General features: G+C 48.1%; 1 protein-coding gene across 4 annotated transcripts; it reads right to left on the reverse strand.

Annotated features, from left to right (window-relative positions):
* Positions 1 to 4,640: 4,640 nt before the first annotated feature.
* Positions 4,641 to 21,402, reverse strand: SF1 (splicing factor 1). 4 transcript variants are annotated; one of them, XM_050960727.1, is made up of 13 exons: positions 20,838 to 21,402; positions 18,630 to 18,758; positions 15,781 to 15,856; positions 12,784 to 12,936; positions 11,635 to 11,724; positions 10,520 to 10,703; positions 9,994 to 10,109; positions 9,787 to 9,894; positions 8,619 to 8,799; positions 7,519 to 7,759; positions 6,894 to 6,953; positions 6,631 to 6,801; positions 4,641 to 6,108 (listed from the first exon to the last, which is right to left on the reverse strand). In XM_050960727.1, exons 1-13 carry the CDS (start codon positions 21,385 to 21,387, stop codon positions 5,771 to 5,773), a joined length of 2,397 nt encoding a protein of 798 aa, XP_050816684.1. In that variant the 5' UTR covers positions 21,388 to 21,402; the 3' UTR covers positions 4,641 to 5,770. The 4 variants fall into 4 exon arrangements, with proteins under 4 accessions (XP_050816684.1, XP_050816688.1, XP_050816687.1 ...); XM_050960730.1 differs by having other exon boundaries at positions 5,769 to 6,108; positions 6,894 to 6,948; positions 20,838 to 21,043; XM_050960729.1 differs by having other exon boundaries at positions 5,769 to 6,108; positions 6,627 to 6,801; positions 20,838 to 21,043.
* Positions 21,403 to 23,600: the final 2,198 nt, after the last annotated feature.

The following is a 23,600-nucleotide window of genomic DNA, read 5'->3' on the forward strand; positions in this document are numbered from 1 at the left end:
AGACTTACAGCCTAACACTAAGACAAGAGAATACAGAAAGCCAGGGGAGTACAAGGAAACAATATTGGTCAGCACCCAGCACCGTGATCTCTACACACCAGCAGCTCAGGCCCAGTCCATTTTGTTGTAGGACTATCAGCAAAGAATTTTGAGGAGAGAGGAGGAGAACCAGGTGGTTTTGCAGGTGTTTATGGGGATCTCATCCCAAGCACAAGGGACAGCATGGGAGAAAGCACTAAAGGGCTCATTTGAAAATGGAACAAGTGGTGGTTGATATCACAGGCTGAGCAGAGGCAGGAACTGACAGCTCACTAGCGAATGAGAGATGGGGCGGGGATAGGCAGTGAAGAGCTTTGACGATTAGCAGCAGCAGCTTGTGTTTGACAGGATGGAGAAGGGGGAGCCAGTAGAGGGATGTAAAAAGGAGCAGGGAAGATCAATTAACAACAGTAACAACTTACTTTGAGATGTGGTGGATTCTCCAGCACAGAGAGTTGTTCTGGCAGCCCCACTCTAGCTCAACTACCAGATACGGGCAGGCAGCAGGAACCACTGGGAGGGATTTTGCATAGGAAGATGGACTTGATGATCTGAACAGTCCCTTCAACCCTATGAAATACCAGCCAAGCCCTTGAGGGGAAGGTATCCCCATGCTAAAGCAAAGCAGCCTCTGTCCAGCTCTCCCCACAGTTATTTGGATGGCAAAGAGCCCCAGGCACAGGCCAAGACCCCACTGCACCGGGTGCTGTTCACACACAGAAGACAGGCCGTGCCCCAAAGAGTTTCCAGTCAATGTGGCCATTGCTTTTATTGTCAGCAATAGCAACTAAAGGGTGGTTTGGTGGCTTCTCCCAGACATTAGGGGAGGAAGCACCAAGGTGCTTGTGGGGAAACACAAGAAGCAGGCCCTGGGAGTCAGCACTGTCAGGAGCTGGGGGTGGGTGTCAACAGCTCAACAATCAAGTGCGTCACTCCCCGCTGCAAATGTGTTCTTTGCTGGGACTGGAGACTTCTGGGGCCCATTCTCAACTCTGCCATAAGCTTCCTGCGTCGCATTCCAAGAGTCGAATTCCTGGCTGGGTGCAAATTCCCCATCTGTAAAGTAGGGGGAGCCCCTTCCTTTGCCTGCCTTGTCCATTTAGATTAACAGCCCCATCCAAGCTCAGGGGTCCCCAGCAGGGTGGGTACCACCAGACCCCCCGCGTTATCTGTCATGCCAGGTGCTGGACAGACAGGACAAGAGAGTCCCAGCCCCCATGGAGCTGCCATCTAGAGAAAGCAGAAGAGAATGGGAAAAAGGAATGAGCATTATCCCCGTTTTACATATAGGAGCTGAGGCCCAGAATAATAAAGCAACTTGCCCAAGGCCCCAAGAGATGCTGTGGCAGAGCCAGGAAAGGCAAGAGACTCACCCCCAGGACAACTCTCAGGCACACTAACACAAGGCTCAGGTGAGAGTGGTACCAGGGGATTTGCACACTTCATTTCCATTAAAACAAGGGTTCTCAAACTGGAGGTTGGGACCCCTCAGGGGGTCACAAGCTGTCAGCCTGCACCCCAAACCCTGCTTTGCATCCAGATTTAAATATATTTAACACCATTATAAAAGTGTTTAACTTATGGGGGTGGGGTCGTGCTAAGAGGCTAACTATGTGAAAGTGGTCACCAGGACAAAAAAGTTTGAGAATGACAGCATTAAAATCAACCCACCTTGGGAAGCTAAAGCCCTTTTGGGAGCTTGGATGATACCAGACCTGACATCCAGGTGAATGGGTTGCTCCTCAGACTGCACTAGCTCTAACTCTGTCCTGCAGCACCAGGGGAGAAAGGAACCTTAGACACTCTCTCCAGCTGTCCACCCTCCTTCAGGTCACATCAAGTGACAGGAGACAGCTGGCTCCCAGGGATTGCATGCCTCAAACCTGGGGGTCTACAGGAAGCCAGGATCATCCTGCTTTTAACAAAGAGCTGGGGAGGGGCCACTTCAAGTTCTGAATCCAAATAGGAAGAGGAGTTGTTTTGATGATCAAATGAACAGCCTGTTTTTCTCTGCAGCGCTTTGGCAGCCCTCTGGAGTGGAACTCATCTCCATGGCTGCCTCCAGAACCACCTCTGCTGGCCTCATTTATATTCCAAGCATGGCCGTACTCACGAAAGGGCTCCTTCGCCAAAGCTTCTCACACATCAATAGGTCACAGATCAGGGACAACGGAAAGGGGACATTTCAGCCACACTCAGAGGAACTTCCAGTGCATGGGTAGATTTCATGGTCTTTTTTGTTTCCTGGTCTGCACAGCTCTACTTCACCAGCCTCCCACATTTTGGCAGAAACAAGGGGCTGTGGAAAGGAGTCAATGCTGGCACAGCAGTGGCTTCAGGGTCAGACAGGGGGCTGCTCACAGCACCCCATCATTCAGCCATGTCATGACAATCCCAGCCTTCCCCCATGACCATGCGGAATTGAGGTATTGCCTCAGCCCCTGTCCCAAACTCCACCACTGTTCACTGCCTCTGAAGCAGCTGAACTGCAGGAGCAGACAAGCTGTCACTCTTCCGCACTTAAGCCAAGCTATGTGGAGTTGACAAAGGTCCACTAGAGCAATAGACTTCAGATTCAGGTAGGCCTACAGGCCCTGACCAATACAGCGCACCTCTACCCCCACATCACACAAGCTGCAGCCCAGGCCCGACTGAAAGAGGGAGAGTTGTCATGCCAGGGACAGCGCACATGTGGTGAGAGTCCCTGGTTCAAGTTTACAGCCGAGACCCAAGCAGGATCACCATTTCCAGTCACAAGAGGAGTCCGTAGCTTCCTGAGCCCCCGACAGAAAGGAGACAGGCACAAAGAAGTGTCTTACCCACAGTCACGTAGTGGATTATTGGCAGAGCCAGGAATCAAACCCAGGTGTTCAGAGTCCCAATACTTGGTTGCATGGGCCACACTACCTCTCCCTACAGATCATCTTCCTCTTGTAAAGCAGGAAGAAGGGATGTGTTTGGGCACCTGTCACAGATTGGTTTTTGTTTCAATAATTTTCTTGTTTCAAGGGTCTTGGAAGCTCAAGGACGACAATCAGCAACTGGTGGATACCCCTTCTGACTGGGATCTGTATGGCTGACAGATTTGGGAGCCAGGACCCCTGGCTCTATGGGGTCTGGAAAGAGTGCCCTCCCGCCCACAGTCCCTGGAGCTTAGAGCAGGGGACACATGGAGTCAGGACTCCTGTGTTCAATTCCCAGCTCTAGGAGGGGAGGAGGGACTAGGAGTCATTGACAACTGCCTTTTATTTTACCAAAAAAAAAAAAAAAAAAAAAAATCACAGTAAGGCCAATAGCAGAATAAGGATTAAAACCAAGTTAAGACCCTGATAACAAGAGCATATAGTTACAGCAGGCTGTGAAGAAACTACACCAGCAGGTTATTTCATAGTGGCCCTGAGACAGCATGCAAGAATAGATGGGCCCAGTGACAAGAGTCTGACAACTACCAAGCTCCTGTATATTGGCCAATTTCACTAAAGACAGAGCAAGGAACTGGGCACCAATGGACCAGGTCCCAACCCAACCCTGCCATTCATGCATGTGATCTTGTGGATAGGCATTCCAAACACGGGAGGGGACACGGGGGGGGGGGGGGGGGTGAGAATGGGACCTAACTCTTGAGCATTAAAGTGCACTGAGATTAAAGTGCTATCTATGTGATCAGAGCAGGCGACCTAGCTGCTGTTTGGAAACAGCAACCATTGCCAACACCACGTTTCTTTTAAAGGCGTCAAAGATGGAAGGAGAGGCTCATGTTCAGCACCACACAGCAGAGATTCAGCCAATAAATAGATCTTGGCTGATGTCATTTTGTCCAGTCACACTTGATAGGTTTTACACGAGTGAGAGGGAATCCATCTCCATTTTACTACACCTCTAAGTCAACTGTGCCCATAGTACCACTGAAATGCTGTATCAGAACTAGATGATCAACTGAAGTATGTATATGCAACCACTGCATACTTTTCCTGACCTAAATCCATTAGGGAAACTGGCACCATGCAGGAATATGCTGCTGGTCATACCCAAACAAATGATGTGCAATGCTTGGAGGAACAGCACGCTGCAGTGAAGTGGAAGAAATGCTCCTTAGGGGACTAGTTTGAGAGGTTCAGTCATCTCTGCTCACATCTGCCAAGGGCATGGGGACTGTGGTAGCAATGACTGGATGAACCACACCACCCAGTATTGCCATATAAGAGTTGTTGGTGTTTTAGCTAGCCCTTGGCTTAAAGGAGTGGGCAGCACTACAGAGCATGAAGTGTTAATTGAGCCAGTGACCCTTTAATGGGTCAATGTGACAGCAGATCACGCAGCTCTCCCAACCCTGTCCCAGCAACAGGGGTGTCAGAAATATCCTGCAGTTGGATTGCTGCTGTGGCACTGACTTCCCAGAGCAGCAAGGACGCTGTTTGTAAGGCTGAAGGCCTCAAGAAAAGCTGAGCTTTCAGGAGCGCACACTTTCCATACAAATGTGCAAGGGATCATACCCCCAAACTCTGCCTTTAAGAAACATAGCCCAACTCTTGCAGTGGAGCACAGCACTACTTGTTGGGAGATGGTAATGGGTTCCCCCATTCAAGTCCACAGAGAATTAATTAGGCCTTTATAAAAAACTGCTTTTATTCATTGGAACCTCCCTTCTAATGCAGTTTTATTCATACACAAAAAAGCAGTAAGAAATGGCTGCGGGTGACTGAACAGAAGAGCGTTTTACACATTATCATCAACAGAAATCGCTCCAATTTGGGGGGCAAGGGAACCCCAGACCACAAAACATTCAGATGTTAGAAAGATTCTAGGCACATGGCAAGTGAAAAGCAAATGGACCTTGAGTGTATGCAGTAGCAGGGCCTTCTCTGTGCCTACTGAAACCTCTTAACTACCCAATTAACCACTAACAACTCGCTACTGCCCCCATGGGGCATTACAATACACACAGTTAAGAGGACAATGGACCCCCATCCCTCCAGCATGCTTACCACTATTGTCTGGTATAGTAGCCCCTTGACAGAAACAATCCTCCCCAAGCCAAAGCCCTGACTTGGGGTGTATTACTGCTGGGGTTCACAGGGCCTAAAGTTCAGCTATGGTACTTTCCTGCCTCTTTCCTCTGGTATGAAGTCATGTCCAAGGAGATCTCTAAAATCCATTTGCTTGCCCCTTGCCCGCATTCCAACCTACAGGCACTAGCAGTGCTGGAAAGAAAGACTCAGAGAGCATTGCTCTCCTCAGATGGATTTAAAATCAGAGGGGGAGGGGGAGAGAGGAAATAAAGTAACAAACAGGTTCACAATATGGAGCCAGCGTTCCGACCACGTTCTTCAAGAGAAGAGTTCGTCGCTTCACAGAACTGTCCGTTCTCCCAACATGGCCACCAGCCAGCTACAGGCAGGTTCCTGCTGAGGGAGTGTCCTCACTGCATTCCCAGAGTCCTCCAATCTCACTGTGGGAGCCCCGGCAGCCCCTGCTTCAGAAGAGAGACTCCGTGCTACAGTGCCTTGAGAGCTAGTGTGGATTCTGCTACCGAAACACCAGTCGGATAGGAATCAGACATGACAAAGCCCCGAGCCTTCATTCTGAATAGAGTAAGGAGGAGGGTGTGAGACGTAATCTCTGGCACGTTCCCAGCAGCCTGGCTTTACGTGCCTCTCCCCTATGATTCCTGGCTCCATAAGGTGAGATTCAGCATTTTATGAGACAATTGAATAGAAAAAAAATCCATCCTTCAGTTCTGTGGTGGGGGTGGCGGAGGTGCGGGGGGCATGCCGAATGGTGGCAAGGCTGGCACCCCCATCCCCATCATGGTGACGAAATTAGAAGGGTCCATGGGGGGCGGGGGAGGGGGCGGGGCGTACATCATGCCCGCGGAGCCAGGCGGCGGTGGCGGCGGAGGAGGCGGGGCCCCGGGCGGCAGCGGAGGCTGGACCCCTGGAGGCAAAGGGACCATGGAGGGGTTGCCTTGCATCTGCGGGGCCCCCGTAGAAGCCGCCACCGCAGCCCCCTGCTGCTGCCATGGCGGGATGGACCCGGTGCCAGCGCTCGTGGTGGTGGTGGTCGTCGTATCTGGGATTTAAAGAAGAAAAGGGTCACTTGAAAGGATCAGGGGTGAAACTTGGAATAACTGCAGGTAAGGGAAGTGTCAGCCTCGCTAAAGGGACTGGACTGTCATGGGATGCAGGCTCACCACATGCACAGAGGGCACTACTGGTCCTGGGAGCGTAGGGAGCATTTTCTGGTGTCAGTCAGGGCAAGGGAGTCATATGGAGAACTCTACATGCAGAGAGCTATTTCCATCTTTGCTTTGACACAGCTGACAGCTAGGCAAGTGGGATGCAGGAGTGTAGCTCCCAAAAGCAGCAGGGGGAACTAACTGCTATAACAGTGTTTCCTGGCCAATGGGCAGCGGACAGCAGCAATGGGGATGGGGAAATTGTACCACCCCAGCCTCTGCAAACATGCTGCCGTGCTCCCACCTCCCCTACCCCTCCTTCTACACCCACGTAACCATATGGGTGAGTGGGGTAGTGTCCCTTTCTCGCACGCATGCGGGATGGGGATGAAGGTAAGAGAATTGCTCTTACTCACTTTGCTGCCATGGCAAGGGAGTACTGGACGCCATACTGCTGCTGGGAGGTGGCGGCGGAGGCTGCTGCTGCTGCTGCCATGGGGGGAGAGGACCAGAGGGAGGCGGGGGAGGCTGACCACTGGGCGGAGGGGGCGGCGGGGCCATCATACCCATCGGCGGCGGCATCATACCTGCAAGGGAGAGGGGCGGCCGATTAGGGGCTGGGCATCGAGGCGACACTGAATTGTGACTTGGTTATGGGCTTGTGACACAAGACACTCACCTTTTCCTTGATGCAGGCGATAGACCCCAGAGCCCACAGGCGTATTTCCCAGGTACTGATCTTGAGGGAATGAAAGACGGCAGCCTTAGTGCCAGTTAATGAGACTAGGAGATTCTCCCCCTCCTCCCGCAACAAGTCTACTCATTAGCTAATGGTCCTGTCCATGCAGACACGGTAGCGCAGTGAAACTGTGGCTCTCTAGCCTCAAGTGGCTCTTTAACATGTCTTTTGCGGCTCATGATATTAAAACACTGATTTAATTAACAACCAACCAATCAGGATACTTTTACCAATTATCAACTTGCACTAATTTATTAACATATTTGCTGTGAGAATGTGCGTGCATGTGTGTGTTAAAACACTAAATATTTCTCCTGTCATTCACATTGCTGTGGCTCTTTTGGGTAATGCTGATCACTAACTTGGCCCCTGAATCACTGAGGTCCGAGTATCTGCTGTAGCCTAAACCCTGAGGCTGTAGGATAAACTCTTCTGCTTTGAGATGGAGCATGCTGATTAGTGGGGTGCATCTTAACTACAGAGCACTTCCCCAAGGCCAAACCCCAACACCAGTCCCTGCCCACACCAACCCCCATGTACCCGCAATGCCTTGGAATGTACTTACCCATGTGGTGGGGGCCTGGGTGACCTGGAGGATGTGGCCCCTGGTTCATGGGTGGATGATGTGGCTGCATCCAGGGTGGTGGGCCATTGGGATTGTGCTGCATTGGATGGCCACCATGCCCACCCATGTTGGGCATGGGGTGGTGGAAGTTGTGAGGCCCACCTGGACCCCCAGGTCCTCCATGCATCCCATGGTAGGGCCGGTTATCAGAAGGGCCAGAGTTCATCCACGGAGGACGGTTCTACAGTGGGGGAGAAAAAGGAGCTAGTCAGACATCCCTTTAAATACAATCAAAGCCGTCTTCTGTAATTCAGAGAGGAAAGGTGGAACCAGACTGCTAACTATTAACTGTCGTGTTACGGGAACTACAGGGCAGGACCAGACTTGGAGGGTCCATCTAGTGTCATATCCTGTCTGACAGTAGCCAGAGACTTCAGAGGAAGATGCAAGAAACCACACCCTGCATCGGGCAGATGTGGGATAACTTGCTTGACATTAGATCTCACCCTGTTCCTTACCAGTTACAGACTGGTGTAAGCTCTGGAGCAGGTGGTGTAACATCCCTGCCAAAGCTTGTTAACATTGACTACTGTAACTCTGGATATTCTTGATATCTGTAGAAGTATCCAATCCTTTTTGAATCTAGCTCACTTTATGGCCTCAATATTATGGCACTGAGTTCCATGGGGCAATTATCTGTAGTGTGGAAAAGTATTTCCGTGGCTCCTTCTGAAATCGACACCTTTCAATTTCAGTGTTCCCTTGTGCTTGTACTGTGAGCCAGGGAGAACAAAAGCTCCTGATCTCCATTCTCTAGGTCATTCATTTATAGATCTACGTTCTCTAAACAATCCCAACGTTTTCATTCTCTCTACATGAGAATTTCCAACCCTCTCAACATAGTTCGGAGCACCCAAAAATAGGACAAAACCCAGAACTGACTGCACAGTTGTTTCTCTCCCTATGAGCCATTAAAAAAAGGGAGACTGATTCCTGTCACTACCACTGGGATGGACACTGCAATGCATAGGGATGGAGAAAAGGGGCTTATTGTTTCCTTTCAAGCAAATACTAGCAAGTGAAAAGGCCCAATCACTCACGGGAGGAGGTGGGTTGTTTCCTGGTCCCGAGGGTCTGGGCCCACTTGACAGAGGTGTATTGGTGGGGCCAGAGGAAGATCCCACAGATGCTGGGACTGGAGCTTCTCCCAACTCTGCCATCAGGGACAGGTATTCTTTGTCCATGCGGGCTTTGTCCTGAGCAGACTGAGGGTCACCAGGTCTGGAAGCAAAAGGAAACATGCCACTAAGCCAGTGGTTTTCAACCTTTTTTTGTTTGTTTGTGGACCCCTAAAAATTTTCAAATGGAGGTGCAGACCCCTTTGGAAATTCAACCTGTGGTCTGCAGACCCCTACCACAGTAGTTTTTAGTCTAACTGAACAGTTGCACGTGCTTGACATGACATTTGATGCAGCATGAGAAAGGGTGTTAAATTGTGGGCTTCTATGGTAATTGCAACAATTTGGGGGTTTGAGCTGTAGGTGGGGGCATTCATATACTTTTGATTGATCGGAAAACCAGAATGCCTTTTCTAGGATCTAGATTTTTTTATTATTATAGTCACCTTTCACAGAACCCTTAGTCTGTGGACCAGATGTTGAAAACCACTGCTCTAAGCCACACACACCAAATATCAGTGCTATGGGATGGGAGCAGAGTCCACTGTGAAGGACAGATGGATCCAAAGCTACATCACTCATCTCCTAGGCTTCATATGGAGTAAGCTGTCAAGCTAAATGAATACAGAAAACTGCTACCATGGATTGGGTGAGTGCCTCCATCTAGCCCACTATCCCACCTCCAGCATCAGCCACTAGCCACTGCTTCAAAACGTAGGTACCAGAAACCCTACAGTTAAGAAATAACCTATCCTAGGAAAAGTTCCTTCATCCCAGTCAGAGGCTGGTTTGGATCCCCGTTTCTAATCACCATTAGGTATTGTATAGGATTCATTTCCAACCCAAGTATTTGCTAACTCCTACCCCTTCCCTGGGTATTGTGCTAAGAGGAAGACTGATTTGTCGAGTGCTTCTGTGTTGGATAGCACATAATTTCCTAGGACTAGCAGGATGGTCTGCTGCAATTAGCTGCCAAGACACCCTTCTGAAAAGCTATAGCATTCCAGCCACAGAGCCCATCTGCTACACAAATGATGAGCAGGCACAGCTGACAGAAGATTGCTTAAACAAGCTGGCCTGGGAGATTTACCTAGAGAACTTGCAGTCAGAGGCAATGTGTCCAGCTCCTCCGCATTTGGTACACACAGTGGTGTTGGTGATGCTGCGGGTCTCTGCACTCTGCCATGGCCGCAGGATCCTAAGGGATATCAGCATAATTAGATCAGCTTGACACTCAAGCAGCAGTAAACATATGCAGCGGCACTGACTTTGCTACTTCCAGCAGGCAGGTACTTACCTGTTGTCATCTTCCCGCAGCGTCCCATTAAGCCGGGCCAGCTCACGCAGCTGCATCTTCCGCAAGTCATTCTGGTCTTCTGGTGTTTCAATGCCTTGCTTCAGAATATTCCGGATCTGGAAAAAACATGTTGCTTAGTGGTATCAAGCTCAAACCCTCATCTGCCTTGGAAAAATTCAGCTCCCAAACTCAGGTCTACACCACTGTTAGAATTCCAGCTTCCCTACAGGCCAGTGATAAAGCCAACCCCCTCATTCCAATTCCTTTACTATGTCCTGCCATATCACTCCTATGAGTGGAGTGCTGAGATTGAATCTTCCTCCAAAGTGCACAGACAGGTCTTATTTATTTCATCACCTTGCCTCTTTAAAAGAATAAAGCAAGTATGAAGAGCAAGAGGCGGGCAATGGATTACAATGCAGGAGGCAAGCTTGAGTTGTGTTTCCACGATGTGATATTTTACCACAGCTGAGACTGACTCCCCCAGATGTTTTCGGTTTGACCATCCCTAGCTTTGCATTTATACCTGTTCCACAGCCTTCTTCACATTCTCCATGGTGTTGGCAGTGACCAGAGCATGAAGAGGCTCATCTTCTCCAGGCAGCATCTGGCCATCTTTTCGGCCCACTTTCCCTTCCTTCACTGACCCCTTCCCTCGGATCATGATCTTGGCATTGCATTCCTTCTCAATATTCTTCAGTGTATTACCTCTGTAGAACAAATGGTTGTGTTATTCCCATGCCAACTGGGGGATTTCTCCACTCCCCACCCCGATGCTACTTCACTCCCAATGTGACTGTATCACTGCCCCAAGTACTCCTCTTCACGTGAGGTCAGTTTTATCCCAATAAACACCCTGTTTAGAACTCTTCTAGGGGTATGTCTACACTTAAACTGTTAGTGCAGCACAACTGCAGCTGTAGCACTTCAGTATAAACACTACTTACACCAACAGAAGGCAGTCTCCTGTTGGCATAGGTAAGACACATTCCCAAAAGGCGTTAGCTACATCACTGGAAGAATTTTTCCATTGACCCAGTGCTGTCTACAATAAGGGTTAGGTAGGCATAAGCACATCTCTCAGGGGTATGGATTTTTCACACTCCTGAAAGATACATCTATGCTGGTGTAAATTCCCAGCATATTTCCAGCACTAGGTCAATGCCAAGCACACACTCCTCAAACACAAGGAATATTTCTGCATTCCCAGAGTAGGCATAAACACACTATGTCAGACTCTGGAGGATGTCCTGTCAGAAGATAACATGACAGGTTGTCTGTTTCAGTGCCATGAAGTCCTACATTAAGATATGGGGGCTTGCACGGTAGAGACTAGAACTGGAATAGCATCCAAGCACCCAGTGGGATGCAAGGCGATAAAGTTACTTGGAGTGTTTTGCCTTTAAAATCCCATAGTACAGTCAGCCTGGCTCCTGAATAGACATGCTTTGAACCATTTTAAAGGCTGCCAGTTCTGCTCTGGTCTTGATGTCACACCATCTATCTGCTAGAGTCTTGATGTGCTTTTACCAGCACCATCTCTCAAGCATAAGCAAATAAGCCAGCACTGTCAAACTCTTTGACTCCAAATTTGATCAACTCTGAACTGCTCTCATTTCAGAGAGAGTAGCAGCAGCTCACCTGGGTCCAATCAGAAGCCCCACAAAGTTAATCTCAGGATATTCATCCTGTGGGATCATCACCTTATCGCTCACTCGGGTCGCTGGAGGCCTGAAACAAATCAAAAAGAGATCGAGACCTGCATATAGCTAGTCAACAGACACCTCCATAAGGAACCTGAGCCAACTGAGATCAGAACTCTTTCCCCAGTTCAGAATGCATTGGTAGTCCAGGGAAACAGTGGCTATACACTTTATAGCAGTGGTCTCCAACCTTTTTCAGCCCCAAATCACTTTTTTAATTTAAGGGCAACCCAGGATCTACCCTGCCCCTTCCCCCAAAGCCGCACCTTGCTCACTCCATCTCCCCCCATTGCTTGTTCTCCCCCACCCTCACTCACTTTCACTTGGCTGGGGCAGGGGTTTAGGAGAGGGTGTGGTTTCTGACGGGTTTGCAGTGTGGGAGGGGGCTCCAGGCTAAGCCTAGGGCCAGGGTGCAGGTGGTGAGGGGTGCAAGCTCTGCTCTGGGAGGGGGCTCAGGGCTGTAGGAGGGGGTTCTGGGTGCAGGAGGGTGTTAGGGTTGTGGTTTGGGGTGCTGACTCTGGGAGGGGGCTGGGGTGTGGCCTCCCACCAGGCAGCACTTACCACAGGCAGCTCCCGGTTGGCAGAGCAGCAAGGTTAAGGCAGATTTCCTGCCTGTCCCGGCCCCACGCCACTCATGGAAAGGGCCAACGTGCCCATATGGGGGGCATGGGGCACGTAGCTCCACATGCTGCCCCTCTCTGCCAGCATCACCCCCTCAGCTGCCAATGAGAGCTGCAGGGGCAGTGCTGGCAGACAGGAGCAGTGCACCAAGACCCCCACCCCACCACCTCCCTCAGGACCACGCTGGCTGCTTTCGGGAGCAGCATGGGGCCAGGACAGAGAGGGAGGAAGCTTGGGGCAACCTCGCTATACCACCGGAGATCACAATCAACTGGTTGATGACCACTGCTTTATAGGCAGATCCCAAAGAGCTATTTACACAGCAGCACTTGTGCAGAGGAAGCTGTGACCATCTGTAATAGGATAATATTCAAAACTTGGATTTTGGGACAGGATGAAACCATCCAGGAATGACAGTGCAAAAGCCTACCCATAACATCTGGCTGGATCTTCTCACTCCACTTACTTGTAATCAGCTGGTGGCTTGAAGTCTGGGTTGAGGGCCACCATCTCTGTGATGAGGTTATGCCTCTCCTCCTCCAGCTTCTTGCGGGTGCGGAACTCTCGGGTATTCAGGCGCTTCCCCTCACTATTGTAAATGGGCTCGGGGGAAGGGGACCTGCAGAAAACACCCATGGTTATTCCTCCTGTGGTCAAACCCAAGTGGCCACTTACAAGTACAGCTTCCCCTGAACCCTAGCATAATTTAGGCAAATCAGAGCTAAATGTGCTATTAAGACCATAGGAAAGGAAGGTGTAAGTTCATTCATGCCTGTCTTATTGCTACATGGATAAGGAGGTTGCAGCAAAACACTGTATGCCACGAGGAGGGGGGAAATAAGGTGCTTTATGGGGGTAGCAAGGCTGTAAACAGCTACAATGACAGCAACTCTGCCATGAGTGTGCTCATGTATTTTAAAGGGGAAGGTGGAGAGAGTTAATTCACACAGAGAACAATCTTTCCAGCTTCACTAAGCAATGCAGCCATGAGTTTAGAGAGACTTCTAACGCAGGAGATAATGCAGGTTAAACGTGGACTTTTAACACCATAACAGAGTAACAAAAGAGATTAGTCTTTAATCAAAAGGTGACTAATCCTGCTGGCAACACCCATTAAATCTAGTTCACTGCCCCAGTGTAGAGAGACGGTCATGGCTTCTGTCCTGGCTTTTCCATCATTGTGCTGGCAGCTTCAAGGCCGACTCTAAACCTGTTTTCTGCATTAGGCTTAGAGGTTGGGTCAAACCGCCTTTTCTTGGTCCACAGTCTGGACCTGTAAACCTCTATGGAGAGCCCTGTTTTCTCCACAGGGTTTAGATGACCAGAAAGCAGAATTTTTGTTTGTTTGTTTTAACAGCAAAATGTTGTAAAGCTAAAATAAAAGAGTCAGTTTGATTTACCACAGCTGTGTTTGCGGTAAGAAAAAAATCACACTCCTAGAAATTTGATTAAATTATGGACCTTTTTTAAAACATGAAGGAAAATTTAGGATTAGCTGCAAGAAGGGAAGAGATTATGTGGATCAGGTTATTAAAAAAAATACATCCCAGAAGTAATCAGAAACCTACACCCTTGTTTTAGGTTAAGAGAAACTTTTTCTAACGGGTTAGAGTAAGGATTAAAATCAGTTGATCCCACTGTCTTCTGAGCCTAAAGTGAACCATCAACACACGGAATAAAAGGTCAGCTTTGATCAGGACTAATCATGTCTAAATTACACCTCCATTTCTAGGATTTGAATAAATGTAACACAGTCCAATAGCAGAGAAAGCAACACAAAAATACAAGATATCACCCTCCCAGCTTGCTTTTACTAAGCATTTTAAACTCATGTTAGCTAGTAGTTAGTTTAGAAACACATTTTAAAGAATTCAAGTAACAATGAATTATTAAATGGCTTAACTTTGATATTACATCTTCAGAAATTAATGCTAAGACAGTCATTTCATGCATTTGATTCTGTTGAACTGCTGAGGAGCAATTAAGAGTTAGACTCTTCTGTAACTGAATCAGAAACTCCAGTAATTTTTTTAACCCACTAACAAGTTTGATATTTGACAGATCAGACAACTTTGACTTTGGGCTCTTTTGCTGAACTGATCATTAAAAACGTTAAAGACTGTTACAGCAATGCCTCACCTTCACAGGAAAAAATAAAGACACCAATAACTCTCCCCAGTCTGGGTTATTGTTCACATAACAAATGCCAATCTGTCAGTCAAGTTAGGACAATTGCCCCAGCTCAATCTTAAAAACCAAGAGCAAGGGAAAAACGATAGACTTTACATCTATTCCCTCCTGACAATAAAAGGATAAAAAAAATCTTTCAAAGTTTACTAGTAACTTGTAATAATGGTTAAAGTTAACAGTCAAAAAGACTCTATGCAGTGGCGCCCTGTAATGTAAAAAGTGCAATGGGAGTGCAAAATTTGTGTGCTAAAGAAAACTAGTTATTGCAAGGAAATAAGGCATAATAATTTGACTCCTAGCAAGGCTAAACAAAGATGCAGAAGTGAATGGCTTTAACATTCAAGACACCATCTTACTGATCTAATACACCTTCAGCTGGGTAGAATTCAAGCCAAAGAACGTTTCACTCCCATTTTAAAAGCAAAACTACTTCAGTTGTGCTAAATGCTATAACACAACAAATTCAGCTGGAAGACTGGGGGGGAAAGAGGGGTTTACTCCCTTCCGGTAAACAAACCAGATTCTGCTGTGCCATGCTAACAACCCAATTACAAAAATAAAGTGGTTAAACGCTGTTACTTTTCAGAATATCACTGAAGCCCAACATAGTCACAGCTGTCCAAAAACCTACTGCAACATTTTCACTTCAAAAAGAGTAAATGAGGTTGGAATTACCCCACCACCTTGAGTCCCCAGAATTTCCCGATGTTGGCCAATGCTGTACAATAGCTGGCAGCAAAGAAATTGGTTAGAAAACTCATCTGGCTTTTAAAAAATCATCCTCAACCACCAAGCAGAAAGCTCTGCCATATAAGCTGATCAGAGTATGTTTCCAGGCTGCTCAAACTCAATGATGCAAAAACAAAAAAGTAAAATTAAAATAAAATAAAATAGCGCTTAAAAGTTTGCAAGGTGAACCTGTGAGAAAGACCTCTAGATACTGGGCATGTGCACAAGTCAGACCCTGAAAAAGTAGATTAATTGCCTACCTTAATTTCCCTTAAAACAAGTCAGGTTAATTAAATCTACAAGCTTAGAAAATCAGTAACAATGATATACCCTTATTACCCTTTTCCCTGTGTTTTTTGTAGGGCTAGAATTGGTTCCATTCCATCTTCCCTAACAGAAAAACCCCAGCTCTCCTCCACAAAGAGCACTGCAGTCATCTGACTAGAGCAGGATTGTATTGAACTGACACATTATGATGCCACCAAAAAAATGTATTAAAAAAGGTAAAAGTGTTACTGTCAGCTGGTTAAAACTGTTTCCCAACCTGTCCTCTGGGTTAGGGGGGATGCCCAGGTCTCCTGTGCGCAGTTTACGAGTCAGGTCTTCAATCTGCAGTTGCACTGGAAGAAACCAGGTTAGGAAAGAAAAAAGGATGGAAAAAAGACATTGTTACCAAAAAACATCTCAAATCTTAACATCAAAGCATGAAGAACGGGAGACTTTGCAATGGACGACTGATATTGTGAACAAATCGAAGGAAACCCGCACAATGTTATGTCAGCCAGCTAAGTTCAGCAGGAATCCAGAAAGGCTCACATTGATCTTATTTACATCTAGCTAGCCTTCTTCAAAGAGGATTATTAATTAGAAAGCAAAGTGCTCAACTGAAATGGGGTTAGCAGAAAGAACTGTATGATCTCTGAGACTACAACCAGCAAGTTACTGGAAGCCAAAACTCTTTCTGACCTGCTAAAACTGGTATTAGATCCAGCAGACCTAATGGAAGATGCTTTTGCAAGCAATTCCACTGTCCTACTGGACTTCTTCCCATAGCAGAGTAACAATTTCTGTAAATATCAAAATAATTTTACTGATGATTTCAGAGCCAATTAAAAACGTGACTTGAATTAATGTTGCTGAAGTCAGACATACCAGTTCAGAAAAGGTCACATTTCTTTTTCTAAGGCAAAAGCACATGGGCCATGCACCTGTGCATGTCTTTATTCTTAACAGAACTCCTTAAGGTAAAGGAAAAACAACATACAGAAATTGCATGCACTGTACCATGCTAACTAACCCATATGATGTACAGACTTCAAAAGTCCTGCTGCGGTTATAGATAATGGACAAGGTAAGTCAAAGATTCAGGGTTCGATTTTCATATGGTAAATTACTAAAATGTACAAGCAGTTTAAGCTTGACTCAGTTCTGGGTGCCTGATGCTGTACAAAAGAAAAAAGATCAGGATCTCTGAACCCTAAGTAATGGGATTTGGTTAATTTCTGGAGAAGCTGAATAGCACATGGTGGAGAGGGGTGCTAATCTGGTCCACACTATTTCTTCTCAACATCTCTCCCCCATATTTTTAAATAAAAGTGCTGGTGTTATACTTGCTTCTTACCTTAGCATAGACTGAGAATTCTGAGCTGCAGTTATTTTATCCAGTTGGCAGTAGTTTTATGCTGGTTCCAATTTAAGATGTTTGAGATTGCCTCATTGGCACAGAAACTGTGCTTTCCTTCTGTGTGCCCTATGTCTTGCACTTCTAACTCCCTTCAAATGATATTTAGAGCCTCTAAGAAACTGGGACACTCACTGTCCTTGCATACCAATCATTTCTCTTCTTCAAACTTTCTTCAAGCAATCCTGGTTCTGCCTATCCCCCAATCCTCACCTCTCCCCTCTTCAACCCCTCATGTCTCCCTCTTCCAAACTTGTATCCCATGTTTTAAGTTATGCACACCTTATAAGCTCTTTGGGGTATGATACATGTCTTAGCTTTGTTGCTGAAATAGCACGTACATACAGGGCTCTACACAAGTAACAAAACAGCAACTTCAGAAAATCTGGTAGAACAGTAGTTGTCAATGCAGCTAACACCTGGCTCTTCCTTTAAATATCAGATATTTGTTTTACGATACTGGATCAAAACTGCTTTATATTTCTGCCTAGAGAAGATACTCTGGTACAGAAACTGACAGAATCAAGGGCAAAACCCACACTGTCTAGAAACTGACCTAGCAACCTTGACAGTGAACTATTAACTAAGTGAACCATAACCAGCTCTCAGCACTGCTGTGGGTGAACAAGATGACTAGTTACAAAGCAAGTCAAAATTCTCAGTGATTATGCAGAAGAAAGAAATCAAGAATTATTTTCAACCCCAGGGAGATGAACTGGATCACACTGTCTTGTGAAGAAGAGCTTGCTTTATGTAAAATGCAAGGACTAGAACTACATGTGACAATGCAGAGTCTCAGATACATTAGGACTTTCTTGCCCTTTTTCACCCTCCTGGCTTATATTTGGTCGCTCATGAAATTTAGCATCACTGTTTGCAATTGAAGGCAAAGTTAATGTTAAACCTTGTATTTATAAACCAAGTCACTTAAACATTCTTATTCTCATATAGGAATGGTGTAGTCCCAAAGACAAATCTTAACCGTTGAAATTTCCTGTTTTCACAATTAACATTTCAAAACCCTTCATTCCCATAGGTCTAAGCAGTATCCCTTTCCCAGAAGTTTGTGTGCATGTGAATACAGAGCTCATTTAGCAGAGCTCTAAACTAGAAGAGATGCTGAAGGTATAGATTTCTTGCCACAAAGAACAGAAGCAACATTTCTCAATTTCCCTCTGAGAGCAAAACCAATATGACCAATACAACCTTGAACACAAAAATTGAACTTCTACAGAGATCATTTTTTAAAAAATTAAGCAGCCCAAAAGGAAGTCAGACTAGGTTTGAGGGGATTTCTGGTGCAAGGCTGTGCTGTGAAAGAGGTACTCGCCTTCCCACATAATACATTCAGTTTGAAGAGGGACTCTGAGGCAGTGTTCTCCACTGGAGAGGTAATCCTAGAGGCCTCACTGACTGTAATGAGATTACTAAATAGATGTTGAGAAGAGAGGCTAATATACTTAGAGAAAGGACCATTTTCACCTTGCCTGTGGAGAACACTACTCTTGTCACAAGCACAACAGGGGAGCTGCAACAGTGCACAACTGAGCAAAAATGTGTGAATTACTGATCTGAAGTTATGGAACAAGGCCACAATAACGTGAAGTCTAGAAAAAACACAGTTAACTTTCCGAACACTCAACAACCAGAAATAGTCTCAGGATCACCACTGATAGCAGATCAGATGAAAAAAGGGAAGAACGTGTATTTACCTATATAAGCTCTCTCTTGCTCACGAGTGAGTCCAGGAGGGATAACAGTGGGCATTCCTGGGATGACAGTCTTCTGCTCCATGGTGTCCTGGTTCCATCTGCTTCTCTTCCGCTTCTTATTAGGAAAATCTAAGGGCAAGCACCCTTCTTTAGACACACTTTGTAGAAACACCTTCATGCATACAATTTGACTTAATACATACATCTTACATAAGCAATAATTGCTGCAACACTGAGCACACAGAATTCTCTTAAGTCAGAAATACTGTCAAGCCTACCTATTCCTTTCAATAGGAACTCTCTCATTGGGATGAAGAGCACTGCACACAAAAGGCAGTAAGGTCCAGAGGGTAGCACACTAAACCAAAATTATATTCCAGTCTAATCATGGACCTGCCATGTGACTTTGGGCAAATCACTTCACCTCTCTGTGCCTGTTTCCCCTCTCACCCCTTGTCTATTTAGCCTTTTAAGATCCTACTGTCACCATGTTTACACAGCACCTAGCAGAGCGGGAGTACTTCTCTGTTGAGGCCACAGGGTGCTACCATAATATAGATAATAGCAACACAGGCAGAAAATTATCAGCAAATGTTGCCACATTAAAACGTGTTTATAATCTGCAAATCAGCAAGGGGTACAACCAGCAGTGAGATTGAAATAAAAAAAAACAGTGGTATCAACTACAAAGTTATGCCCCTCCATAATGCAAGACAAACGAAAAACAGGCAGATGCTTCAAGATCACCTTTCCAAAGCAAAAGAACTGCTGCTCTCCAATCCAACTAACATTTTCTAGTCACTTCAGCCACCATTTTTAAAGGGAACGCTGCAATTCTGATCTTCATCAGCAAAGCAACATGGCTGCCTCCCACAGCACGATTTCACATTCAGCCTCTCTGCACACGTTACAAGATCCCTTAAGGTAACAGTAAATGTTCTAGGGATATTTACACTGGATGATGTGATTGGAAACTATTAAAACCCCACAGCAGTTTTCCTTGAACAGTAGTGCAGGAAACTGTTACTCCTCCCTTTTTTTTATGATGCTGATCTATGACTTGCGTTCAAATCATACGACAAAATGCATGCTCTTCTGGCTGTGCCTGTGTGAAAGCATTCCCAAAATGTGCTCTTCTAGAAAACATTAGAAGCATAACAGGATTAACTATCCCTAATAATCTAGCTACAGAGGGAGACTAATAAAAATAGGAAGTTAAAGAGACCAGGGCAGCCTTATCCTCCATTTCTTCCCAATCTTACAGAGACCTCCATTTTGGTTGTATGAGTATTTGCTAACTCCTACAGGTAACACCAAGCCTTGTCTCTTCCAAGAATACCCATCTCAGGCTGTTCAATGCCTTAGGGACTGCAGTTATTTTGTGTCCAAAGTTCCCCTGACTACCACATGCCCACATGTTAAGTTACTAACTCCCAGATCTGTTTACGTTCCCTTCTTACCCAAAACCCGGTTCTCTCCAACCAACTAAGAAAATGTTCTCTTCTTCATTCCCTCCCTCAAAAGAGCACAGTCACCACCTCAATCCCATCCTGGCCCCCAGCCCCATTTCCCTACATTTGGCAGGATTCAGATCCTTTTCTCCTACCGTGACTCATTTCCCCCCTTACCCAATCTACTCTCTACCTACTCCTACTATATAACCCCATCCCACCCAACCCTTTATTTGCCCCCAAATTCTTTCCTCTCCCAGAACACCCAACATCACCTCTTCTTCCCATTCTCAAATCTACCTCATCCCCCTCAAATACATCTACAACATAGTCTCATAGCCATCTCCCACCCCATAAGCCCTTAAACCCCAAACTTACCCCATTACAGTTTGTACCCCACCCCACAATTGCCAAAATTATAACCACCCCTAAATTTCAGCCCCTTCAACTCCCATGGACCATCTCAAGCGCCCCCTCATCCCTTTGCTTTTCGGTGCAACGTCCTCCAAACTTGTCCCCTCAGCCTATGCTACCAACTAACCTCAAAAGGCCCCAAGCCTACTCCTTAGCACTGCCCCATCAGTGCATCCCCCACCACTCCAGCCCCTTAACTTCCACATCTCTTCCCTACTGAGCTTAACTCTATATACCCCCATTGCGCTCTACTTCCTCTACATCCCTGCCTCGACACTACCCATATCACTGACCCCCAACCAACCCAGTTCTTCCTCCCCCTCCATTTCGTTCTGCCCCTCACCGTGATTACTGCCCCCTCCCGGGCCGTTCTCATCCTGCTGCTGCTGCTGCGGCGGCGCCGGCTGCTGCTGCTGCTGCTCGTGGCCCTGCGGGGGCGGCGGCGGGGACGGATACCGGTATTGCCCGTACTGAGGAGGGGGCTGAGGCCCCGCAGCCTGAGGCGGCGGCTGTTGCTGCTGCGGGGGAGGCGGCGGGGGTGGGGGTGGCGGGGGCTGAGGCTGCTGCGGCGGGGGCTGCGGCTGGGGCGGCGGAGGGGGCGGGGGTGGCGGAGGAGGCGGCGGCGGCAGCGCGGCGAAGGGGTAGGCAGCAGCCGCCATGGGGCCTAGCAGCGCGGCTTGGGCCTGGCCCGGGCCTGGGGGTGGTGGCGGGGGGGGCCCTGGAAGGACCAGCCCTGGGGGACCTGGCGGAGGCATCGGGTAGCCCGGCTTCCCCGGCGGTGGGGGTGGATGGAGCTTCCCTAGCGGCGTGGCGTTAGCTCCAGTCGCCGCCATTAGAGTCTCCTCAGCTCGAGGCGTTCGCGTTTCGCGAACCTTCCAGCCTTTACACCTCATAAAGCTGCTCGAAAGCCATTGGCCGCGGAGATGTCAGTCACAGTAGCACGTCTTTCCATTGGCAGACTCTTACGTCCATTGGCCTTCCGCGGCGGCCCATTGGCCTAGCTTCTCCAGTGAAGGAAAGCGATTGGAGGAGAGCAGTCCAGGGTGGAGGCAACGCGCATAGGTCATCTGAGATGTCACTCTGCAGCGAACTGCGGTGGGAATGGTTGAGAGGCAGGACGAGTGAGCAGCATTGAGGAAAGACAAGTTATAATTGGTTGACTGGGAACGTAAGGCGCGGTACTAGCTGTATGGCACGGTGGGCGGGAGCCTATTTGAGTGCCCGTGTTGGTACTGGATGAAGAGACGGAGGGCGGGCACTCGGGGTGGCGAGCCGCATCGGGATTGGTTGGGCGGGGGGTGCCTTGCCACACGCGCCGTGCGCCTTAGAGATTTTGGAAAGGTCGCTGGAAGACCCCGTACTGCGGGGGGTGGTTGGCAGTGACGTTAGGCGGAGGTCAAGTATCGGGGGCTGCCCTGTTAGTCTGGAGCTGTAAAAGCAGCAGAGTCCCGGGGCACCTTCTAGACTAACAGCCTTTTGGAGCAGGAGCTTGCGCGGTTCAATACCCACTTCCTTGGATGCCATTCACCCACGCGAGCGCCTGCCCCAGTGCGTCTGTGTCTGTAAGGTGCCACAAGACTCTTTGCTGCTTTTAATGCGGAGGGTCGCGCTCATTGGGCAGTACGCAGCGCGGGCGGTCATGAGGGGGAATGGGGCCTATCAACTGACGGGGCGTTCGTTCTGATGGGTGAGTGACAGTGCGGCAGGGTGCTGAGTGCTGACCTGAGCCCCAGTCAGGGCTGGGAGTGGGGCAGACACCCTTCCCCCCACTGCTAGGGGCTCATGGGAACCACCGTCTGTCACGCGGCTGGAAGCCCCAGGGGCTCATGGGAACCGTCACCCCGCTGGGAGCCCATGAGGCTCATGGGAGTTAGGGCGGGGGAAGGCTGCTCGGCTGTGGGGAGTGTGTGAACTCCCCGCACAGACCGAGGGGCAGGGCCCACACCTTGCAGGCACTACTGAGCATGCTCAGGCTCAATCACACCCTCCCCTTGCACCTGGCAGGGCCTTCGGAGGAGCAGGTGAGGAGCCAAGATAAGTACCACGGTAATAGGAGCTGGGGACACCTATGGGAGTCCTTCACCACCACCCCTGCCTGCTGCAGCTAGGGCACAGGAGTCACTGAGCAGTAGGCTAGCGGCTGATCTAGTGCACTGTGCTCCTTTCTGGCTCCCTGCTCAGCAGCTATTTCTCATTCTCCACAAAACTCCTCTGTTTCCAGCCACTTCCTGCTGTGGGGCTGCTTTTCACTTGCAAGGAGAGCATAGTCCCAGCCCCAAAACAAACATCAGTTCTGGTGTTTTCCTTAACTGTGCCCAGGTCCCAGTAATATTGGGTGGAGCTCTCTGCCCTCATCCCCAATTCTCACAGAGGGCAGGAGGAGGGTTCAGGCAGGACTGAAGACTAGTCCTTACCAAGAGGGGTGACAGTATTAAAGTTTAGGGAGGAAAGCTAGAATAGCAGTGGGGCTGAACAGGCAAAGAGGCCCGAGTGACTCACCCAAATAACACCAAGCAAATGAAAGGTTTAATATCAATGTCTCTTTATCTTTTAAATAGCATATTTTTTTCAAGTTTGGTTTCTTTTATCCATAAATTCCAGCTTTCAGTTAAAAAACACAGAGAAATTAGCAAAATGGAAAGGGAAGCTTCCACTGCCTGAGTTGTTAGAGTCGTTGGCCCCAGGATCCTGGTCTCTGTCACACTGGCATTTGGGGTTGGCACTGGTTTCCAAGGTAGCAAAAGAACAAGGCATCCCAGCAGCCAGCCAATGCAACATACTGCCTGCCAGTATGAAGCACTCTGCTTCATTTCAAAGCAGTCATCCAGCCACCCATCTTTTCACACTCAAAATAGCAATCATGCCTGCCGTGCACCCAGCCCCTCCATAGCAGACACATTCAAACCTTTTACCCCAATCAGCCACCCACTCTACCAAGCGATTGGCCTGCTCAGTAACCAAGTCCCTCACCTAGCCACTGTACCTGCCCCATCAACCAAACCAATCCTAATAATCACCACACCCAACCAACAAGCACTCAAGCTCTCTCTGCCACCAAGCCACCAGCCAGCTGCTCAAACCAGCCAATCTGGATGCCCAGCTAGCC

This window comes from Gopherus flavomarginatus, chromosome 6 (genome assembly GCF_025201925.1).
Source record: "Gopherus flavomarginatus isolate rGopFla2 chromosome 6, rGopFla2.mat.asm, whole genome shotgun sequence".
Taxonomy (NCBI): domain Eukaryota; kingdom Metazoa; phylum Chordata; order Testudines; family Testudinidae; genus Gopherus; species Gopherus flavomarginatus.